At 38.0% G+C, this 24,965-nt stretch overlaps 1 protein-coding gene across 1 annotated transcript; it reads left to right on the top strand.

The window, feature by feature from the left end:
• Window positions 1-2,734: 2,734 nt before the first annotated feature.
• Window positions 2,735-22,604, top strand: NUCB2 (nucleobindin 2). The gene is made up of 13 exons (XM_088533842.1): window positions 2,735-2,755; window positions 9,703-9,846; window positions 10,586-10,693; window positions 11,368-11,494; window positions 14,995-15,098; window positions 15,851-16,036; window positions 16,311-16,401; window positions 17,935-17,993; window positions 18,485-18,577; window positions 19,549-19,638; window positions 20,166-20,336; window positions 20,658-20,739; window positions 22,436-22,604. Exons 2-13 carry the CDS (start codon window positions 9,703-9,705, stop codon window positions 22,552-22,554), a joined length of 1,374 nt encoding a protein of 457 aa, XP_088389968.1. The 5' UTR covers window positions 2,735-2,755; the 3' UTR covers window positions 22,555-22,604.
• The last annotated feature ends 2,361 nt before the right edge of the window (window positions 22,605-24,965 follow it).

Here is a 24,965-nt window from a genome sequence, read left to right as displayed (position 1 = left end):
TTTAATCTCACTTCAAAAACCAAAATGACTTTTCCTGCATTCCGACATACTTGAACATCTTGGACATTGATCACTGTCACAAAATCTTGGACCACTGCCACCGCACCCTGTTCTTCTACAGGCTGTTTATGTGCATCCATAATGGACATTTTTCATGTCACATGTTCTAGACCAGATCCTGAAGATCTTGCCATTCTGCTCCCCTAATCTCACTCTCTTGCAGTAGAGCTAGCTCAAACACATGCATTATAAATTATCAGCAGCCTTTGCAGTCATTGATTAGAAAAAATGAAATACTATGGTGGAGCAGCGTGCAGAGATGTATAGCATGAACACCTTAGGCTGGCACAGCTGCTGAAAAAAGGTGCACAGAACCAAACCCTTCTCCTTTGCCTCCCAATCACCTCAGCCTTCCTCTGTGCCACTATTATAGTGTAATGCAAACATAAGGACAAAATGGGTCCATGTAACCACTCTAGAAAAACCCAGCTCTGCTATAAAATTATACTAAGCAGCAAAAGTTGTGGATGTCGTTGCTTGCAGCATGCTAGCTGAGGTCACTTCTGGCTAAACTTCAACTAGAGACCATTAGAGGTTTTCTGTTCTGCCTCTGTACAGGCCATGTAAACCAGCCTGGCAAGGCCAGGTGACAACGCTGGACCAGTGCCACGCGGCCAGAGCATGACCCAGCTGCCCACAACCAGCTACACTTGTGGTTCCTGCGACACGTCAAAAGGCCCTGTTCCAACCAGCTTTCCTTATCCAACACCATGGTTTGCCCAGATAAAAAGCAAAGCCACAAAAGTGCAGGTGGTTCTTGCACATATTTTTGGAAAGTTTTAAACTGAACTTTAAGTATCATAGGTTCTTTTCAGCTGTTCATATGAGAATGGCTATTTAGATTTTTGAAATAGGTTATTTGTGATTGCTGCATGTAAATTACAGTTCAAATTTAATTCCTGTATTCTCAGGCACCAATAAAAAACAGTCTACAAAACAGTAAAGAAGGCCAATTGACAATGCAACTGAATTTTTAAATTGAAAAGCACTGAAGAAACATGATTTTGTAATATTAAAAGTATGTCCTTGAAAGCTACATAAAGCTGAGTAGTTAGCCCTATTATTTTAATAGCTTTCTATTACCACAGATGCCATTATATAGAGTTTACATTTCAATTTCTTTGCCATGCATAATGTGGAAGCACAATTTCCAAAACCACTCGGACTTCCATTCTTACTACAGTTAGGTATTCATAATCCGATACCGGTTCCAAGTGTCTTGCCTAGGTTGCATAATGCCTCAACTTATTTTTTTTCTCCTCTCACTTATGTAAATGATTACAATCTTACAACAGTCCTTTCTTTAAGGAAAAGGAAACTAGCTTGTATATTTAACCATCTTATAAAACAAAAGAACAGAGATGAAATGCTCAGCAATCAAGTGTTACAAGATTTTGTACCTCGCAAACAGCTCTCTATTTAAAAGCAAGTAAAGGCTCACCATACTGGAAAAGATTTGAACCTATACTTGCTTCAGAAAGCTGTTTTCATATAAGTTATACTGTAATTGCTTTTACACCTATCCTGCATGCTTTCATAGACACCAATTGTAACTTTCCTGTATATTAAAATTTTTATTCTTGAATACATGTCCAGAGAAGGTATCAGTACAAATTCTGATGCCACACTTCAAAATATGGTAGAACAGATATCCATAAATCGAATGCTGAACTTACCCTACACATTTGTTTATAGGCGGCCTAAAAATATTCTCCAGAATTGTACAACCAAATTTTCTCCCTCTCTTTTCCCTCTATTTCTAAGATAAAGGGAAAAAACTAAAGACCTTAAGTCATTAAGGCCCCAACATGCAGAAAAGTTAACAATTAAAAAAAAAAAAGTGCAGGGAAAAGGCCACCTGAAAAAATATGGGCTCAGGCTCTTAGATGAAGCATATATTACTAAACATTTACTGCTTCTAATAGAAAACGAAAGATGATTTCATCTAAAGGGCGAATTCACACAAAGAGCATCGAGGGAAAGTGTTTCCCTTAAAGGGAAATGGAGAATATTTAAATTAAACACATAAATGGCACACAGAAACAGCTCCTGTAACTTGAGGCACCAGAAACTTTCCGAAAGCCTCACGAGTTTCAACACAACGAGCGCGCCTCAACCGCGGCCGGACCTCACGCAAGAAAGGTTTCCCCTTGCGGCAGGGGCTAGGAGAAACCGAAACGCGTCTCGAAACCATCAAACGCTCAACGGCAACGGGGGGAACAAACCGCCCAACGGCCGCCCGAGGCAGCGGCGCTTCCCTCCGCGCCCAACGGCCGCTGGGGTGGGGGAAGCACCTCAGTGATTTCCCCCCCCGCCCAGGTGCGCACGGCCCTCGCTCCCGTGACGCGCGCTGGCCCCGCCCACCGCGCCGAGCGCCACGTACCTTCCCGACGCGAGCAGCAGCGCCGCTGCCTCGCGCGCGATCTATCCCGGCTTGCCCCCCGCGCTGCGCCAATCAGAGGCCTCCGCGACGCCCGGGCGCGGGTCAGGGCTGGCCAATACCCGCGCGACGAGGGGCGGGACTGGTCCCTATGGCAACGGGAGCTGGGTAGGGGGTTCGGCTCAGCGCTGCCGAGCCGAGCCGCGCCACGGGAGGACGTCCGGACGCTGCGCCCCACTCTAGCCCCACGCCCAAGAGACGCCCCCGGGAAGCAGCAGCTCCTCTCCTGCCGCCTCGGCACCCAGCGAGGGAAAGGTAGCGTCGCCCGGCCCGCGCGTGAGGCCGGTGCGCCGGCCGCCTCGGGCAGGGCCCTTCTCGCGCCGGGCCCGGCGGCAGTGGCGGAGAGCCCGTGTGCCGCGATCCTGGCTGCGTGCGGGGCGGCAGTGGGCCACGGCGTGTGTGTGTGTGTGTGTGTGTGTGTGTGTGTGGCGGGGGGGCTGCTCTCAGGGAGAGCCGTTCGACGGGGCGCTTCCTGTCCAGTAGAGCCGTTGGCCGCACGGGTGGGGCGGCTCCTGTCAGGTAGAGCCGTTGGCCGCGCGCGCACGTGTGGAGGGAGCTCCTGTGAGGTAGAGCCGTTGGTCGCGGGTCGCCTGTTAGGGAGAGCCGTTGGCCGCGCGGGAGCGGGGAGGGGGGCTCCTGTCAGGGGGAGCCGTTGGCCACGCGGGAGGGGGGCTCCTGTCAGGGGGAGCCGTTGGCCACGCGGGAGGGGGGCTCCTGTCAGGGGGAGCCGTTGGCCACGCGGGAGGGGGGCTCCTGTCAGGGGGAGCCGTTGGCCACGCGGGAGGGGGGCTCCTGTCAAGGAGAGCCGTTGGCCACGCGGGAGGGGGGGCTCCTCTCAGGGAGAGCCGTTGGCCATGCGGGAAGGGGGCTCCTGTCAGGGAGAGCCGTTGGCCACGCGGGAAGGGGGCTCCTGTCAGGGAGAGCCGTTGGCCATGCGGGAAGGGGGCTCCTCTCAGGGAGAGCCGTTGGCCACGCGGGAGGGGGAGCTCCTGTCGGGGAGAGCCGTTGGCCGCGCGCGGGTCGGGGTTGAGAGTTGCTCAGGCGGCCTCTCGCCTCGCAGTCCAGGGGCCTGCGGGCGCTCTCCCGCTGTGGGGATCTAAACTCTCTCCCTTCTGTCCGATGAATAACGCTAGGCAAAGACAAGAGCAGCGGCTATAGGGACCAAGTTTGCAGCAAGGCGGCCCAGGCTTAGGTGTAGTGTCGGAGGCTTGGAGGTCTCTGTGGAAAGCGGTGCTCTGCTGGACACTGGGAGCATCCTCAGGTTTCATTCCCTCAGGCCTTTACGCTGAAGCGCTGTCCTCTAGGGTGAATGGCTATTCAGGAAGTAACACCTTAGCAGCCCACCGAGTTATGCATAATTGGTTAGTTTTAAAGTACCGTGAGAAATTAATGCTTAGCTTGCAGCAGAATCTTGAGTGGCTGGTAATTGCACAACCGCAGTAAGAGCTCACATTGCTTTGTCCAGGAGACTACATTTTGCCCCTGTGTCTGCCAAGCCTGGTATTGCTGCAAAGAATATAGCATTGTGCTTTCTATAGAACCACAGGATGAACTAGGTAAAATATCGCACTGTCAAGATAGCTACTGTAATTGCAAAATATTACAGAAAAGTTTGAATTCATGGTTGTAGATAACTTTTTTTTTTTTTTTTTTTTTTTTTCCCTGAAAAGAATGTGGCAATGGCTTTCAAGAGCTCAGGTTTGGTTGCACTTTTAGGTCAGCGTAGAGAAGGAATTGGCAACAGCTTCTGTATTTCAGTTGAAAGTACTTGTGGAGCGGTAATGTTGAGCATTATCAAAATATAATACTATACTTTTATAAGACTGTAATAGGAACAAAAAGTGAAGCACTGTGATTTTCAAGTTAAAGATGGGAGATGGTTTAGGTTTTGTTTGTTACCTTTCTTTTCTCTCATTCCCAAGAAAAGTCCAGAATTGTCTAAATATTGCAGTAGTTCCTTCCCAAATTTTGAAATGACTATCCATCTCAACTAACAAGGTGAATATGAAGAAAAATCCTACATGAAAAAAATAGCTGGGAATTAGGGATCCACTTGAAATTTACTCGTAACCAGCTTTTGGACTGACCTTTACTAATGTTCATGAAGACTACTCCAAAGGATTTGAGAGAAAATCCACATTTCTGTGAGCACTTAAGATGATACACTTTTATCTTCTATCAGTTGCTACACTGTGATCTTGTAAGACTCACAGTGCAAGATCCTTCATGGGCAGCAAACTGTTAATCTGGTTACATACAGTAACTCTTAAGTGTGCTTGCATATATTTTTTCATAGTAGTATAATCTTTTGGAGAATGACAGTATTTTGTTTTACAACTGAAAGATAAATATATATACAAATATCCCTTGGCTGTCTTTAAGCAAGCTGCATTGTAGTAGTGCAATGTGAATCTCATTCATTTCTAACAAAGATAATTAAAACCAAACAAACCCCAGAAAATTACAGACTAAAATTCTCCATTGGTCTGCCTAAAATCCCATCAGCTACTGGAAACAAAAACCTTTAATACAGGCCCATGATGTAAATTTGCTTATGGCTTGATCGTAGAATGAAGTTTGGCAGCTTGCTCTTTTAATATGCAAAATTATATTCCGAAAGAAGCACCAATCAAATAAAAACAGAAAAAAAAAAGATTGTTTCAGAATAAGACTGTTTTTAAGGAGAAGTTTCCATAATTTGTTCATGTAGAAATCATAGTATAGCTGAACATTTACATCTGATGCAATAAGCCAAGTTAAAATCTGCCCCCAAGTGACATGTATATTATCTGTTATCAGGGAAGGAGAAGTAGGGGGGGATGCTCTTTGAGATAATGAAAATGTAAAATATTATCATATTGATTCTAATATCAGAGATGTGAAAATATTGACTCATACTTCTGGTGATATTCTGACTAAACAAATGTGTGTTTTACAAAAGCAAGATAACAAACTTTACTATTAACTTTAAAACCATATCAGTGTTGCCTTTATTTGTACTCCTGTAAAGCAAGGGTGTTTATTTAGTCTTGCACTGTACTCCTGTCTACTCGTTTGCTCGGAAAGCAAAAGAAATCTCTTTGAAGCTTCTGTGAGATACATACCAGAGCCTTATGGACAAGCACTTATGCCAAATCATACTCTTACTGAAATAAGGTGCAAAACTCACATTAATTTCAACAGGAATAGTATTTTCTAAGATTTACTGTGTATGACTGGACAGTTGGAATGAGGTAATTGTGTTCTTTTAGAAGAGAATCACATTAGATTCATATTCAATTATGAATATTTTTCTCACCGTAGGAAATTCAGGAAATATTTAGACCCTTTCTATGGTCATGTTTGTAATGCCTTGCTATCTCTATAAACCAAAACCAGGACATTACAGGTATTCAGGTTCCTAAATATGTAGAAATCAAAAGGAGTTAGCAACTTACGGAAACAAATGTCAACGACCAGCTGTCATCAATTGCCTAAATATTTTTAAAATCTGACTGTATATATTTCTACATTGATTCCACTTAACTATATTCTATATTCTTACTAAGAGGGGAAAAAAATGTTCCACTGAAGTCTTGGTGGCTTCCATAGTTACTTTGGAATGATTTTTGTGATCATCTAGAGCAAAGTGTGTATTAGGCATTTGAGTGACTCATTTAGTAAAACAGCTGAAGTGGTCTTTTTTTTTTTTAAGGGTCTGTCAGCAAGAGCTGCACTGCATACAGTTGAGGCGTGCTCTGCTTGCTGAGAAGGTGAAAAAAGAATCTGTTGTATCAATTGACCTTTAACTGTAATCATGGGAACAAAGCAGATAAAGTAGAGGGGAACCAAGTTTGAGAATAGAAATACAAGATTCAAAAGAAAAGAATTTAAACAGGGTGAGAAGAAATGATTCTGCTATCTTTAGCTACCTAAACAGTGTCCTTTTATATAAAATTATATTTACACACAGTCGTAAAGTGCTGTTTGAAAGGCAGTAAGGAGCATCTCCTGATGCCAAAAAGTTAGAATGTAAGTGGTATGTACTCTAACAAAAGATTAGGACAGCATGTTCAGTTTGAAACCTGTTGGATATTGCTAACGATGGACAAGGGAAAAAAAAAAAAAGGAACATCTGAATCATGGAGATTAAATGGACAACTTTGACAGAAGAAATGCTCAAAGAATAATGAAAGGAATACTGTCACTGCCTTGTGCATGTGGAACATTTGTTAAAAGAGGAAGGGGAAAACATATATATACACATATATGTATATATGCTACATACATACTCCTTCCTTTGCTAACTCTAGAATATTCTTAGAAAGAAAGATTCTTAGAAAGAAGAAGATAAATAGATCTATTTTAGTTCTTTCCTTTTTTTTTTTCAATTGCAGCACTATGTATGAAAGCTGTGCACATCTTCAGAGTACAGAATTAAAATAGGAAGTTGTAGGATAGTTTTGATTATAGAGAATATTGTTTTCATCCTACATATCTGAGCTGTATCTCACACAGGATTACTTCAATATCAGATCCAGCAGATGTGGGTCAAATTTTATGGATAGGCAGACTTATCTGCGTATTCTGTAGGTTTGGAATTATGATTATATTTCCCATGATAATACACAAGAGCTTGGCAAGTGTCAATGTGCAACATGAGATTTACAGTGTTATACAGTCTTGCTTCAGATAATATTCTCGGTATATATATGCACACATTCTATACTGATATCATTATATGAGTCTGTGTATCGAAATCTTTGAAAATTTGGCCGTGGGTGCTATTGCTCAAAAAATATTTATTGCTTTGGTAGAAGGTGGCAGAGTCATTGCTGCCTGTTTTCTGGGCAGCAGTATGTAAGTGAATTATAAAGAACTTTTCTTATTTACATTACAAACACCTGATACAAAATAGGTGTGATACTGCTGTTTTCAGTGTTGCTAAAATAAGCTTTATATTCATTTTGTAGTCATCTTTGAAAATTCATATCTCTATCCAATTCAAATGTCCAGTTCCGTTCCACTGAAATGGATAGGAATTTGTGATTAACTTCAAGTGGGATGAAGATCAAGGTTGATGGCAGACAGCCTGTTTCTTTTCTGTTTCATTTGTATTTTTCTGTTCATGCAAGTACATTGTTGGCTCTCTTTTCTGCTGAGTATCTCATTCTTCTAGCTCTTACTGTGGACATCTTTTTTTTCTTACTACCCAGAGCAGTTTCATTCTTTTCATTTCTCTGCTTAGGATATTTGCTTTCTTTATCAACCACAGTGTTTGTTCAGTTGTATAGTGCTATTTTTATTATTAGTTCTGCATATATATATGTTACAAACAGAATTATTCTTTTATCCCTCTAGCTAATTTAGAAAAAGGAGTCTGTCTGATTTTTGACATCAGGAGATTAAAGTCCTTCTACCTTTTATCTAAGTTTGCTATATGCCCTTTTCTGGGCTTGCTATTTCCTGCTCTGTCCATCTATCCATAAAAAAGTAATCTGGGAGTTATTAGAGTCAGCTACAAAGAATCATAAAATAATTCGTGTTTCTACTCAATTACATAGCTTTAGGAGAAATAGTAATAGGGAAGAGGACAGTTTTTATGGCAGTGAACAAGGATACATGCTGTGCATTATGTACCATTGTGATGATGACCAAATTGATACAGATCCTCCTTTTAAAATGCAAGCATTGTTACTTTTCTGCAGCACTGTGATCATCTGTTTACTTGGCAGCACCTAGTCATTGTAAAAAAAAAAAAAAAAAAATCCCAAATCAGATTCCCTCCAAAATGCCTGTGAAGGGATGGGCATCTAGGAATGGATTTTTAAAATATGGGAGCTGCTGAAGAGAGCTGACAAAAGGCTAAGAGTGGGGTGAATTCTTAATAGCAAAATATTTAGCAGAGCAAAGCTTGGAACACTAGTTCTCATCCACCCTCTTGTCACTCTTCCTTCCAATTGCTGTGTTTGAGAATCATGCTGAGTTTTCTCTTGCAGCTGACAATGTCAGATTTTGCAATGAGCCTGTTTTATCTCTTCTAATATGTGTCAGAATACAAAGTGTTCAGTGACTCACAGTTTTGACTGTCACACTCTAAAGGCTGACACATGTCTCAGCTGGTTTATAGAGTTAGCCTTGATGAATATAGTTTTGAACTACAGTATGTCTAAATCCAGTAACTGTCTTCAGTAGGTTATTATTTTCTATTCTAATAAATGTATTTCCATCTTATTCATTATAGGAGAGATTGTGTAAACAGCTGGTTTCCTCAAAATACTGCTGGAAATCTCATGTTAAGTTTAAGAGTCTGCAAAACTAACTGCAAGGACTGAGATTTTTTTTTTCCCCTATTTTGTCAAATGGCTACAATGAAGAAAACCAACGCTCAATCTGGAATTAAACTGCCTGATGGCCTTCCTTACCGGGCAGCATGTTACACCAGATAGATATGAAAACATAGTGTAACATAATCCAATCTTTCCTATTTTGTGCGACTGTAATTACAGAAGTTGGTATTTATGAGAGAACCAGAATTGCCTACAAACACAAATCCTTCTGAAAGGCAACAAATCCAGTGGCACTTAGTCTGATTAGGGCTTTTGAAAGATAAGCTCTGCTGAGTGTCGCAGAGAGAATTTCAGATGTTACAGCTTCAGTTGCCCATTCCAAGCATCTGCTAGAGACTGTAGAGGGCTGTAGAATACTTTTCCTGGAGATAAAAGTTGGAGAGGATTTTGACTCTTAATTCAGTAAATGTTTCATTTCTGAAACATAAAACTACTGGTATTACTACATAAAGGTCTGGTTCACCTTCCACTTTTATCATTAGAAATTTGCCAAAATCTTCAGCAAAGATAGGCTCAGAATAGTAATATCAATATTAATTAAGCAGGACTTGACAATACTAAACAAGTGGATGAATGTTAGGTGTTCTGACCTGTCACAGGGCCATGACAACATACTAAAAAACTTTCCCTGTTTGGAATACACCAGAACTGCCAGATTACTTACAACAGATTACCTACAAGGGAGATCTAATTGTGAAATAAATATATTTAACATTTGTATTTGATTCTTTTGAGTTCTGGTGTTCCACAGGAGCAATAGAATGTGTGAGAAGTATGTTCTTACTGGTGTCTATGTAGGAAGGTCAAAACATTTTAATCAACGTAATATAATATTGTAAATCTTGTTAATTTTGTGCATTGTTCCTTTTTCAGATGAAGTGGCAATCTGTCCTGCCACAGCAGTGTATATTGCTGATAACATGTCTTCTAATGGCTTTGGAAGCTGTACCTATAGACATAGACAAGACAAAAGTTAAAGGAGAAGCTCATGCAGAAGGAGAAAAAGTAGAAAATCCAGTAAGTAAAATTAAATTTGCTAATTCAGTATTTTATGTTAATCGTCAGTAACCTGTCTATAGCAAACTCCTATTTAATATTTAAATTTAAATAGATTGTAGTTATGTGCAGAAAGTAAAATAATATTTACCAATTTTGTCACATGGTCTATCATATATTATGGTGGGGTATTTCTATTTCCTTTTTTCCTGGGCAGCTAAAAGTGAGATGACAAAGGGAATGATTCCCCCAGCTTACACTGGGAAGAACTGCTTATTGCTCAACAGATTTTCAAGTGATTGAGTGATGGCCTGGGAAATTCCATGCAATGATTTTCCTGATAAGAATACCATTTTCAGTTGGGTGCTTTACACAGAAAAGGAAAAGATTTGGTCAGGGAAATACAGTTAACTTTTACTCACATGGAGTTTTCTCAGCTGCAAACTGTGTTTGTGACTACTACAGAGTAAAGACATTTGAGATCTTGTATTTGCTAAAGTGCGGATTTTGTCAAGAAACCGAACTCTAATATCAGCTTCTAGTTGATGGACAGTAATGTTTGAAAGCCAAATAAACTCTGTAGTTAAAGCAGTTTTTTTTTTTTCTCAAAATGAGTTATTCAGTCCTAGCACAACACCTGGTTCAATGGAGTGATCTTCTGAAGAGCATTTCATTTGCCACAAACCCTCATGGGGTTTATGACATAGCCTATGTCATAGGAATATTAATTCAAACTTAACATTTTTTTTTTTTTTTGAAGGATACAGGGCTCTATTATGATGAATATCTCAGACAAGTAATAGATGTCTTGGAAACAGATAAGCACTTCAGAGAGAAACTCCAGACTGCTGATATAGAAGAAATAAAGGTAGGTACAAAGAATTAAATTAAGATTAATTAAATCCATAATCATGTAAGATTTATGTTGCATGTTTTCTTCTTTTTCATTTTCCTTCTTACTCATCTCAGTTTTGTGGGCTTAAATTTCTTCTTTCAGTTTTCATTTAGTTACCTATTTAGTCAGCTAATTCCTGAAGTTGCTTTTGGCATCTTTTGGCTCTTCTCTCTGCTCTGCTACCTGCAGTATAACCTTCAAAGGTCACTATGTTTCCAGCATGTGGTAAAATATCATTGTGCTGCTCTGTGGCTGTCACAGTGCTTACATCTCCACTTACATTCCTCAAAAGGAGAAAAACATAGCACTGTGTATGTTCATCTTGCAGCTCTCCTGAACTTATTTGAGAACAGCTGGCCACGAAATTTGTCACTTATGAAGTATTATTAGGTGTTTTTGACTCAGAGTTTTACTTAGTCTTTTGAAGAATTAAGATTTTTAGAAATTCTCTTTTCAGAAACCTTTTAGAACTCCCTTCTGTTTCTATAACTATAGGCTTAGCATTCAAATAGTCTTTTTCAGATTCTTGCAGTCTGGGCTACAGTATTGCTAAAGACTGCCATCAATTTGCTCATGTCTAGTGGAAATCCTAAAGACTGCTTTCCCTTGGTTTATATAGATAACTTTTTTTTTTTTTTTTTTGACAGAGTGGAAAATTAAGCAGAGAGCTTGATTTAGTAAGCCACCATGTAAGAACACGACTGGATGAACTAAAAAGACAAGAGGTGGCAAGATTAAGAATGTTAATTAAAGCTAAAATGGATTCTGTTCAAGGTAAGAATACAAAATAGAACAAAGAAGTTTAGCAGATGGGTTTGTGCTGGACAGGTGCCCCAAATCCATCGCTTATGCTTTTGTCAACAGTAACTGCTAAAGTCAGCCAGAAGTAAATGTCCTGATTTCTAAGCTGGCCTAGCACCAGTTAAGGGCACATCTTTTTAGAAAAACAGAAAGAAGAGAGAAACAATCTATATTTTATAAATAACAAAACCAGATTTTGGCAAGTGTTTTGAATTTTCTTATTCTTGAAAACATGTTTTAAGACTATGTTTAAGAACAGAACATGACAAAGCATTTACTAAGTTTTTCTTTTATTCTTTTTAAGCCTCATTTCTACCCATATAAGTTTACTTGGATTTATAACAAATATTAAATATTTCAGTTCAGAGGATTATTTTTGTTATTCTTTACAACATTTTTAAGGTCCAAAAAAAATTATAATTAAAACATTTATAAATTTCTCCGTAGCATTTTTTTTTAATTGTTAATGCAATGTTACAGACTCAAGCCATTTCTTTATATGAGTGAAGTCTATAGGTTTCTTAATATTCTTAATATTCGGGGGGTGGGGGGGGCGGGTAGGGAGATGGGGGAAATGATGCTACTCTTTTTTTCTTAATATTGGAGGGTTCTTAATTCCAGATTGCAAAGTTTCCAGATAAAAGTAATTCAGTAAAATTCTTATTAGCTATTTCATCTTTAAGAGAAATGCTTAGTAGACCAAGTTTCTAATGCAAACTTGTATGATCTCTTTTTTCCCCCCCACAAAGCAGCTCTTAAAAAAAGTACTTAACTTGCCTATACGGATTATTTTCCTGTGCATTAAAAGCCTTCTGTAAGCTACGAATGGGATCCAAGTGAACTGAATACCAATTCCAATAGCAATCCTAATGAGGTACTGAATCCATCTTAGAATACTCCAGGAATTAAGTTCTGCTACTGCTAATATTATTAAACCTAAATTAGAGGCAACTAATACTCTGGAGAAAAGTACATTTCTGTAAATATGGGTGTGTAGGGATATTATTAGTGTCATGAAAAGATCAAAATTATTTGGCAAAAAAGGTATTTTTAGTGTAATACCTTTCTAGTGAACTTTTTAGGTACTACTGTAATATAATTGCTGAACACTTATGGAAAACTAGCTTGAGTGTGTTAGATCACTTTCCTATCCTTTGTGCTTTCTCTTAATGAAAGTTTTACTGCAGAGAGTACAGTCTACTGGTAGCCAGAGAGTGCAATCCAGCAGTAGCCCCTGCAGAGGAGCGAGCGCGTTGCTTCACACATGTGCCACCTCGCGTTCATCTTCCTCAGGCTGCTGTTAAGCTGCCAAGAGCCTGGTCTCATGCTCCTATTGCAGGCAAGCATTCGAGTCACAGTGATGCGGTGAGCTAGCTGGCAGTGGCTAATGACACTTAGTTGTGTGGATAGTAATTTTGTGTAGCAGAATGTCTTTTTACAATCTTCTCAAAGCTTTTGCTGCCCCAGAAGTTCTATATTACAATGTCCTTAGCTTGTACCCAAACTGTCTCATTTTATGTGACAAGCCTATCATTTTAGAAAACTTCTTGTTTGCAAAAAGAAAAAAAAAATCCAACAACACTGGTTTATCAGAAGTGTTTCATAACTACTCGTAGAGAACTGCAGCAAGTTTGGTTTTGCTTTAAGCCATCTCTGCTTCCATAAATTATGGATAAATTACTTTTCTAAAGCATGCTCTGTTAGTTATTTTTTCTTCCACAGCACTTCAGGCATATACATAGATTCCATGACTCTGTAAGTGTGAAATGTTATGTATGTGAGACAACAGGCATAAATGATTGTAATTTAAAATATTTAGGTTACTACTCATGTGTTAAAACAGCAAGAGTGGAAAAATACTTTTTCCAAGTTTGTAGTTTTAAATGTAACCAGCCCTGCCAGGGAATACTTCACACTACATACAGACCCTTTATATTTGGGTTTATAGCTAAATTAAAACACAAACACATAAAACACAACTGCATATATATACACACATCTGTGCAGTTTCTTGGGACATGTACAAAAGTGCATTCTCTGGTTGAGAAATGTAGAGCTATTGGATTTTCTTTTATTTGTTCTGTTTCCCATTTATCACCAGTTTCTCACCTTACTTTTAACAGTATAGTATGTGCATATATATATATATACATATATAACATGTAATACATATATATAGACTTATTTCTTCCTCACATAGTCAGGTTAAAAAAATGAATGAAGTTTATGTATTCCATATATTCAGTCCTAGTCCATCATGTTTTTGAGAATTTGAACTGACATCCTGTTAGACTGATCAGTACAGGAAATAAGAATGTCAGGGATGGAGGGACTTTTTCCCCCTCTCTGTGTGACATTTCAGATAAGACAATAACATCGCCAATAAATGCTATCTAGTAGGAATAATATTTTTTCTATAAAGGTAAGGAGTGGAGGATTTTTTAAAGCCTCTTACTACACTTAGCAAATACTCCCCTTAAACTGTTTTTAAACATATTTCTTCGACAGAAATTATGATCTCAGTAGGTAGGGATGATGGTTGAAATATGTCCCAGACAGCAAATGCTCACTTGGGATAATACCAAACACAGCACAGAGTGAGAGCCAAATAATTTACCAGAGTAATAAATTTAAACAGATGTTTTCCAAAATTTGCTTCCCCCAAAAATCATGTTTCCTGAGCTGTCTAGTTTTTCAGAATTATTACACATACTATATCAAAGTATATGCTGCTTAAGAGAGTGTTGTTAACCTCACATTAATTGTCAGAAACCATGATAACATCTGAAAAAGTCTATTGTAGAAATTGGATTTGTTTTTACAGTGCATTGTTCATTTATATTGTTGGTATAGTCTGTCTGATACAGAAAAATGTTTACAGCTTTTAGACACAGGAACTGACTCTCCCTTATCTTGCATTTTTAGCTTTGGACAAATGGACTTTGAGTCTTTGTTCATGTGTTCTTTCTCAATCTTGTACCAGATGCAAGTTTTTGCATCTTTGGCCAGATATGTCATTTGCAAGACATAACCTGCATCTTTATCCTGCCCATTAGGTCTGATACTACAGATAACTCCACTAGAAGCCTAGGGAGGTGTGTTTATTATGTCTCATGTCTGCAGAAAAGAAGTAGAATAAAATGTCTGTCTTCGTATGTGAAGCTCAGTCTGCTTGTACATTTGCTGGCCAAGCCACAAGCTTTAACTCCTGTGTGTTGAAGTGTGGTGTACAGTGCAATGCTGACATGTCAAAAGGAATACATTACAAATAGTCAAATTAGTTGATCTCCTTCAGGTAAAACTACTTTAGAAATGTTGCTATAGTTTGCTCTGATAGTGAAAACTTATCCAGTCCTCAGGGAACCCCAAGTACCCCAAAAGCACGAGCTCCTTTATGAAAGTTTAATTTCTTCATCTCTCTTGCTTTCGAACTTGTTCTAACATGTTTTTCATTTATACCTTGTTTTTTGCAGACACTGGCTTAGACCATCAGGCTCTCCTTAAACAGTTTGAGCACCTGAACCATCAAAATCCTGACACGTTCGAACCTAAGGACTTGGATATGCTGATCAAAGCAGTGAGTGCTAGATACAAACTAATATATATTTTTTGCTATTATTATGCTTTTTCTCCTGTGGTGAAAGCACATCATTTTATGTATACCACTTTTTGTAAATGACGCTCAGCTCTTAGTTTCAGGAAAGAAAAAAAAAAGGGGGGGGGGGTTCCATTTTGTGCCTGAAACCTTTGTCATCAGCTTGCGTTATTTGAAAGGGCCCTTTAGTTTTGAGAGTGGCCTTTTAACAAGATTAGCCCAAGTGTATTTTCTGATTTCTGAAGTCTGATTTCTGTTTTTAAATTAGCTTAGATGTCTTAAACTGTGACATAAATAATTATCCTTAAAAAGGCATTTGAATTTTGTCATCTACTGAATATATGTCAAGCTACAAAACCACAGCACAGTAGAATTCAAAACATGAAAATTTGAAGTTCGATATGCTAGGCATGGCATTTGATGTACATTAGGTTTAGTAGTTTCAGTATCTAATTGCAAGTATTTAAAAATATAAATATATTTATTAGGGAAACAATTAAGTAAAGTGTGGCCTGTTTCCCTCTCCCCCGTCACCTGCTGAAACAAATATACTTCCCAAGGGGGAAAAAAGACTTTAGCGTAACTGTCTAGTGAGAGGGAACCCCCACACACACTAGTCTACTTCATTTTTAACAGGAAAATGGCAGTACAGCCATTTTTGACCACAGATCTCTGATTTGTCAGTGGAACAGAACATACTTCTAACATAATTGTGTGTGTACATCTATTTTTAGGCTACAAGTGACCTGGAAAACTATGATAAGACACGCCATGAAGAATTTAAGAAATATGAGATGATGAAAGAACATGAGAGGAGAGAGTATTTAAAAACACTTGATGAAGAAAAGAGACAGCGAGAAGAATCTAAATTTGAAGAGATGAAGAAAAAGCATGGAGATCACCCTAAAGTACACCATCCTGTAAGGCCGCAGTCAGTTTTTATACATTTCAGAAGGTGCTTTCCTTATGGATGATTACAGATGTTCTTTCCACTAAGTATGCATTTCCTTGATTCTCCCTTTTCCATGGGCCTTCCTATTAAATGCAAATATTATACAGGACCAAGAGGGGATTAAGAAAAAGTCTATTGGTTCTAGTTAGAACAAAACAGTCTATTTGATAAACCATAATGCAAAGATAATGCAATACGGTTACACTAAATCATGTTTTGAATAGTTTTTCCCTCTTCTATAGGGAAGCAAAGATCAACTGAAAGAGGTGTGGGAAGAAGCTGATGGACTAGATCCTAATGAATTTGACCCCAAAACATTTTTCAAATTACATGGTAAGAGGCTTGGTTTAATTTAACAAACAAATCAAATGACTGTCTGTTAATTTCCTGCTGAGAGTGTTTGTTCAGCAAGTTTTAGGCAAACAGTGTTGCTTGTAAAATGATTGCACCAGTAAGGTGTCAAATGGGATTTAAGAGTTGTAGATGTTAGAATTTTATTTAAACACTGAAAAAAAAAATCACATAGCCCTGACCTGCTATCAATAGTGATTCTTCAGGGAAGTGAGAATGCTTATAGGGCTATCTGTACTTATAACTTTGCACACATGCAATGTGAGCTAGGAAATTCTGAGAAATGGGCATGGGAAAAGTCATCTTTCACTTCTCTGTGCATAAGCATGAGTCTAATCTCATCTTTGGAAGAATCATGCAAGTACCAAGCCCCATCAGAAACTGCAGGAGTCCCTAAAAGCAAACAAAGCCAAAATACCCCCCAAATTGCTTCTACATTTGGGTAGTCTACAAATAAAAATGATGAAGTAGTACCAGAGACAAAGACTATGTCTGTCTGTTTTTTTTCTCAATGGTCTTTAAATGCAATGAGCTAAGTGCATAACTTCATATCCTGACATGGCTGTGTAATGGGATACCCTTAAGCAGGACATGCCTGGCACTTAGGTTCTCAAGGGTAGAACAATGTGTGAAACTTGACTGAAACTACAGAAGATGCCTTAGCTGAACAAAGTGCTCTGACTTGAGTCTGACCTTTTGTTTCTGCATATGAATGTATAAGTACCTAAAATTTACAGTACATTTAAAAGTAATAATTAGACTGTATTTCATCTCTCTTTCTAGCAATTTTAAAAAATAATTTTCTGATTTTTTTTCAGTAGTTTGTGTGTGTGAATTTTACTGAAATAGAAATAGCTAAAATAGCCTTTTGCCTTAGGGATTTTGTATATCGAGATTTGAAACAGTTAATTAAAAGTATTCCATCACAACAGTCAAAGCAGAGATTCTCTTTTAGCTTCAGAAGTACTACAACAACATTCAGACTAGAATATAGCAAAAAAGATGGATTATTAGTTATCGAGGATTTTCTCCTTTGCATTCATTGTCAAAAGCCATTCTACAGTAATCATTTTGTAAGCTCTGTATGTTTGTAAGGATTTTGGCAGAATTCTGTTATCTGTTTGAAAGGTTGTACTGCTGGTTAATAAATTTGTTCCAGAGATTTTTGTTGGTCCTGTTGCAAGTGTAGCTGTTACTTTGAGAAAACTTACTGTTTTGATAAGTTAACAATGGCATTGTATACAATCCTGTTGTGACCTATTTCGATTTACTTATCCAAGAACTACTAGAGAGGTTGTTCCAGACTTACACAACCAGCAGTTAAGGACCAGGTAGTCAATGCCTGTTTAAGCAGAAAAACTGACCTATGTAAGCAATGTAACCAGCATCTCATTAAATAAGGTATTTAATCCATGCCAGACTATATGCTGGCATTTAACTCAACTCATGGATAACTATTAGATATATTGCCTTCTGTATTTATTTGGTTTGTATTTTCAATGCTTCTTTTTGTAGATGTGAATAATGATGGTTTCCTGGATGAGCAAGAATTAGAAGCCCTATTTACTAAAGAGGTAAATAAATAAATTAGAAACCTAAACTCTTCCAGTAAATGATTATATGGATGTCTGCTGTCTCTCCCAACCTGCCGTCTGCTAAGTTTTATATGTCTTTAACACTTCTATAAAAATAGAAAACTGTATTAGCAGGAAAAAAAAGTAGTTGAAGCTTTCGGTTTCTTTACCCTGTTCCAGGTATCATACGGAAATTTTCTGCTTTGAGGGTGAGACTGCGTATCAATATGAATTTTATTGTAATGTCCACAACTTTGAATTACAAAAGTCCGCATGAACAGACTAAAACTTCATCCACAACAATAAAAGTGTCACTCGTTTAACTTTAGTACTAAAAAAAGTAAGAAAATATGACACATATATATACACACACATATATGAATAAAAGTAGTATGGTCAACAATATCTCCTGTTACTATTCCAAATAGGCTCCTTCATTTGATTGGGTGATCCCTTTTTTTCAGACTAACATTTGTAATTTTCAATTTCAGCTGGAAAAAGTCTATGACCCAAAAAATGAAGAAGATGACATGGTTGAAATGGAAGAGGAAAGGCTAAGAATGAGGGAACATGTAATGAATGAGGTATAGACTAACATTTAATGCAGCTGCCTTACTCCTGCTCTGTTAATAAAGTACAATCCTTCCAATGAGAAGGATTGTTCAAGCAGAAGGACTTGACCCATCATACTGAATCTTGCTTGTGCTAGGATTCACATAAAGTTAGTCCTCAAGTCCTATCTCTATACTCTGATGGAAACACCTGTGTGCTAGATTCTACTTATTAATTGCCAGAGGAGAAATTGTGCTGTAGCCTCCCTTTTTGCCAATACGCTCAGATTTAATAGACATTTCCTGTGAATTTGGTATAAAACAGGAAAAAGCTTAAATGATGCTTTGTGCTAGTAAAATGGATAAAATGAGGTGTGGAATCATAGCAGATAATGCTTTCCTTGATGTAACTATCTTTTGCCCTTTCAGAGAAGGGTCTGAGAGCTCAAGGCTTTTACCTGTGACAGTGAATGCATTTAGTTTTCATAGGTTTGCAGCTTAGGGATAGATGAAAAGGAAGATGATGTTTTGAACATCATTTGATTTCCTCAAATGATTTCCTCCCTTCTGATTTCCTCCCTTCCATGTATGGGGTTCTGACCCTTTTCCTGTTTTAAATCCTCTCTATGCAACAGTAGAGCTTACCTTCACTCACAGTTACAAAATGGTTGCCAGAAAATTACAGTACATTTTTTTCGGGGGGGGGGAGGGGGGGAAGGTATACTTCTATTAGTGTTGGGACTGTAGTCACACGTAGTTCTTCCAATGAAGGGAAGCACTGATGTGCACATCAGTTTAAGTCAAATATGAAGATTCCATTTTTATTTCCATTTTTTGTTACATTGTATATAATTTTTAGAATTAAAGATATTGCAGGCATTCTATGAAAATTGGACTGTTTAAAAATGAAATGGCTACATTTGAAGACATTTGTATAGTGAAGTTAAATAACATCTCAACCAAAAAAAATCCTGTATCTTAGTTTAATTTCTTGCTTTGATTAGGTGGACGTCAACAAGGACCGGCTAGTAACTTTAGAAGAGTTTCTGAGAGCCACAGAGAAAAAAGAATTTTTGGAGCCAGATAGCTGGGAGGTAAGGAGAGTGCGTTCCAAGTGCCACATACTATACTATACCAGCACTGTATAACCAGGAAACTAAGTGGCATGCCTCTGACCTTTGGCGTGCTTTTTGAATTCTCTTTTGGTATGCGTGTGACTAAATCAGATGTAATCTTTGTGGTTCACACACAAAGAGAAGGAGTGTTGCGCCACTGTGTGCAACAGGAGAGCTTATTTGCATATAGCTTTCAAACAAGTGGACATTTTGGTTATGAATTGCTTTAAATGGAAGATAACAGCTGATTTGGTAACAAGAAGAATCTTCTCCCCCGCCAAATCCATAGTAGAAACTTAAGGCAGTTGCTCGTTACTAAAAACGAGATGGACTTAACTTTTACAGTGCCACATCTGGTTAATTTCATCAAAATTGATGTTTTGGTCTGTGGATTTTAAGACAACTAGTGTCAGCATAAAATCCAGCTAAGTGCTGTTCTACTGAGAATATAATCAAAATAGATTATCAATCCTGCATAAGTATTCACGTTGTATATTTTCTTTCAGACACTGGATCAACAGCAGCTCTTCACTGAGGAGGAGCTAAAGGAATTTGAAAGTCATATTTCTCAGCAGGAAGATGAGCTTAGAAAGAAGGCAGAAGATCTTCAGAAACAAAAAGAGGAGCTACAGAGGCAGCATGACCAGCTTCAGGCTCAGAAGCAAGAGTTTCAACAGGTACAATCATGAGAATCAAAGAATCCTCTACAGTATAAGGATAAGAAGAGGAAAGGATCGCAACAATCCCTAGCATTATTTATTTCCATTGTTTCTCATGTAATCTTAGCTGAATTCTAAACTATCTTTACTAGAGCAGAATGTGCTCTATTACTTCAGATTATCGCAAACAATGCGAGCATCTCGGTAGTTTTCCCCATCAACAAAAACTTTGCCTAACAAGTGTTTATATTTCTTTTAAGTGTAAGCAGTTAGGTCACACCTGAAGTTGATATAGTAAAGTTTTTCAAGTGTGGTCTTTTATTATTTTTTTTTAATCAGGTTGTAAAACAGATGGAACAAAAGAAGCTGCAGCAAGGAAATCCTCCTGCAGGACCAGCTGGAGAACTGAAATTCCAACCCCGTATGTATTTTTCTGTGTAGATACAAACTTTAAAATAAGTTCTCCAATGTAGAAGTCGTGAAAAAAAAATATCTGAAAGGCTCAATAGGCTTCCTTTGATAGGATAGAACAGAATTTTTCTAAAGGATTTCTGAAATCTCACTAGTTTGAAATCCATAGGAAAAAAGTTTGCATTTGCCTAATTTGAGGCATTAGATGAGCAGAGAAGACAACTGCAGTTCATTGGAGGAAGTGTTATGCCTGGCAGTCTAAACATGGTGAGATCTAGGATATATAGGATTTCTGAGCATCTAGGGAATAACTAGGACGTAAGAATGACCAGGCCTGTCTGATGTTCTGTAGCTAGATTACCACCACAAATGCAAGTGGATTAGAAGTAGTTTGCCTTGTAGTAGTACCAAGAATGTGAAGTCATAGTAATGTCCTTCCCTTCTTGCTGGAGGGCCTCGCTCTTGATCCTGCGTATTTACACAATAGCTGAGCTTGATTCCACTATCACTTCATGGCTATCAGTAGTTAAGATAATGGAGACAGAACCAACAGTCCATTCTCGTGCTGCAGATTGTAATCCCAAATTGTGGTCCCAGTCTAAGACTGCAGAATATACACATTTAAATGCTTTCAACAGCTCTGTCCTCTGTAGCCAGCTTATCAGTAACCGGGCAAGACTTGTCACAAGTTAGCTTTAGGCAGTCGAAAAGACCAGTTACTTCAGCTCCCTCAGAAGATATGGATAGACATAATAAATTGTTGCGTTTATTCGTTTATTTATTTATTTATTGAGAGCGAGGCAGACAGACAGGTAGCCAGCATCCTTTTATCCTTCATGCATTGTCCTTATTTTCTGTGGGCTTTGCTATTCCCATACATCTTAACTTAGCTTCTTTTTTCTCTTGTAAATATGGCTTTGTTGGCTAAAATTACCTTATCAGTGCTACAGCACAAGAAGTTTTTGACATCCATCTCAAAAGGCCTTGGGATGTATCCTGGCAGCTTTTTGAATACTAATGTTCTTAAATGCTCCTGCAGGAGCAGCAGAGAGTTCAAACTTAACCGCTAGAGTCAGTGATTACAGCCCGCTTTAAATACTCTGAAATTCCACCTGCAAGCCATTCAGTTTTCTGAACAACATAAAAAAAATGCAATTTGAACAACAACTTCATTTTGTCTTTAATTTACTTCAGATCTTCCTGTGACTAATCTCATTTTATGATACTCATTTCTGAGAGTCCAATGAAGAATAAAATAGAGGAACAAGTTATTTTTTTCAGGTTTCCCTTATTTGGATTAAAGGTTTCACAAATAAGTTTTATATATATTTATTTATTTATATATATATATATATATATATATATATATATATATATATATATATATATATATATAAGAAAAAACAAAATAATCTCCAAATAACTATTGTGTTATGTCAGTAACAGGGAGAACAGAATATTTCACACAGAAAAGAAACAATTAACAATCCAAGAAGACATTCTGCTTATTAAAATAACACAGTGTTTAGGGTGGTCTTGCTCTGATTTTATTGCATACCACTTAGACAAATTTTGATTCTACTTACAAGCCAACAGTAGAAATTCTTGTCTGATTGTCCCTACACTAGAAACTTTCCTTTAGAAACTTTACATATTTGAGATTAATTTAATAAAGAAGTTACAGAGGTTTTATTCTTGTTTTACAGCTGGGGAACACAAAGCTGGGGATGCACCAAGCCATCCTGCAGGAGGTGAACAGCCTTTACCACCAGGACATGTTCAAGAACCAGCTGCTAGAACTGATCATGTTCAAGTTCACCCTTAACCACTTGTGCCTCAACTTTATATAGTCATTATTTGCGGGGGAGGGTAAAGGGGGGAAAAAAAAAAAGAAAAGAAGGAAAATAAGTGAAACCATGAACTCTCCACTTTCTTCCCCCAACTGTAAATTCTTTTGGAATGTTATAGATTAAATACTGATCAGGTTTGAATCACTAATTTAAATTATTTTTCTCTCAAATGCAACACTGAAAAATGCAATGAGGCCATAGGCTGTATGCAAGAAGATGAAAGAAGTTACCAATACTAAAGGTTTTTACAGCCAAGCAACTGGTCAGCTGGATTCAGCAAAAACCTGGCAGAGTTGCCATTCAGCATGTTGTTATTTTCTCAGAAGCAGCTGGCCTGAATATCAAATTAGGTCTTACTTTATGCAGAAATTCTTTCCAGAAATGCTGAGCAGCAAAGTGGAGAACTGCCGACAACCATGGTAAACTAGAGTTGTCTATTTCCAGCGCTACCATCCCCTTTCTTCTCTAAGGCCAAATAGAAACAAAACTTTGCATGCTTAATCATAGAAAATTTGCACTTTCTAAAAATCTAACCCCCACAATTATGTGAAACAGTTAATGTTTTTCATGTTTTCAGAAGCCTAAGAATTTCACTGTAAGCCTGCAACAGGAAAGTTGTACTTCTGGTATATTGATCTGAACCATCCTCCTTGTTAAGATTAATTCTGTGTGGCAGTTGAATACTCAGCTGGCTCCAGACAGTACTTTCATCTCTATTTCTTTCATCAGATGCCAGCTGGTCTCAAAATTTTGCATGTTAAGCAAGTTTATGTTGATGGAAGTATTGTGCAAAACAGAACAGGACTCACTGTCCTTTTCTGTGCAACTTACCCTCTCTCCTGTGGTAATACCTGGTTTTTCAAAATGCACCATGTGTTTTAAAAAGCTCTTTTCAGATATGATTCTTTGACTATTAAGAGTTCTTGCTATTAATACTTACTAGTCTTTTAGCAGTTGATACAGTTTTATGAAGTGTCCTATAACAGAGGTGCTACTTGATCATATTATTTTAGTATTGAACCAGAATAACGCCCTAATACCATAAACCAAGATTTTACCAAAAAAAGACAGAAAACAAACACCTACCACATACAAGAGTTGATTTTTTTTCTGTGGGTTTTACTCTTAGTGTAGAAAACCTGTACGATTGTCATTTATTTCAGATGGAAAGTATCCTAAAGCCCAAAGTTTAGGTCTCTTATTCCTTTATTTTTAAACACGGGTTGTTCTGATTGTGTAATGCTGGCCCTGAACTAATACACACGCACCCCTTGGCAAGTATCCTTTGCATTTCCTTCTTATTCCATGGCTAACTACTGACAGTGTCAAAGGAGATCAGTTGGGTTTTGGGCAAGGAAATGAAGGTAAGCCTCTGTTATGGAAAGATGCTCTTTTCAGAATACGGCTTGCATACATTAGGCAAATTGAAAAAATGTAGGAGGCAGCTAATAATATTTTGTATTGACCTTTAAGAAGTTGCTCAACTCTGGAGAGTTTTGACCAATATCAGCTAGGCACCCTCATTCCACGTTTACTGTTTCTTTCGTTAGGACGGAGCATATTCTTGTTCTCTGCACGACAGAACAGAATTCACTGCCAGAATAGATTCTGTTTCCTTATCTTGTTAATTGTCATGCGCCATTTCCTTTTAGGCAGTATTTATACTGCTCAAGCCACAATTAAACTTTTCTACCATTGCTTTTTCTTTGTCTTAACCCAGTGGTTAACACTAAATTGGTTTCTCAAATTAATATATCCACCATTTGTCATTTCTTGTTGTTCTAAGATCAGTTTGATAGTATCTTTATCTGGAGGCTAAATTACCTTTCTGTAATTGTATCCATTTGCTGAGAGGCCCAGATACAGCCACATCCAATGGACTTAGAGTAGCAAGGGGTATTATTCTCACTTCTAACTGAGTTTCTCAGTTCATTATCCTGGCAGTGGCGTTATAAGCTGATAATTAAGAACACAGTGAGGTGGGAAGCAGCAGGAGAATTACTCAACATCACAGAAAAATTGAGGGGAAGTCTCCTGTCCCCCACATAAGTGTTTACACAGGAAAAATGATACAAATATTTGTAGAGAATAAAAGAACTGAAAGCTTTTGTCTGAAGGCATTTCTATAATACAAATAACTTTACATATTACAACTATTTTGTAATGAATATCATTATGTGGAATGCAGTATCTGCTCTCAAGTGCTTGCCCAGCTCAAATTCTTAGTGCAACATCTGTTACATTTTAATTGTAAGAATATTTCTCCCTTTCTGCTGTACAAAATAGTCATTACATGCTTTTTAAACCCATTTACCTGTAGCTCACCCCCTGAAAAACTTCCACAGTTTTCTAAAAAAAATTCTTTTGTCTTAGGTGCTGAACTCAG

Source organism: Tinamus guttatus, unplaced genomic scaffold (genome assembly GCF_059628265.1).
Source record: "Tinamus guttatus ecotype Peru unplaced genomic scaffold, ASM5962826v1 Tinamus_guttatus_pri_ptg000524l, whole genome shotgun sequence".
NCBI lineage: Eukaryota > Metazoa > Chordata > Aves > Tinamiformes > Tinamidae > Tinamus > Tinamus guttatus.
Note: the sequence above shows the minus strand (reverse complement) of the source record. Positions and strands in the feature narration are given on the sequence as shown.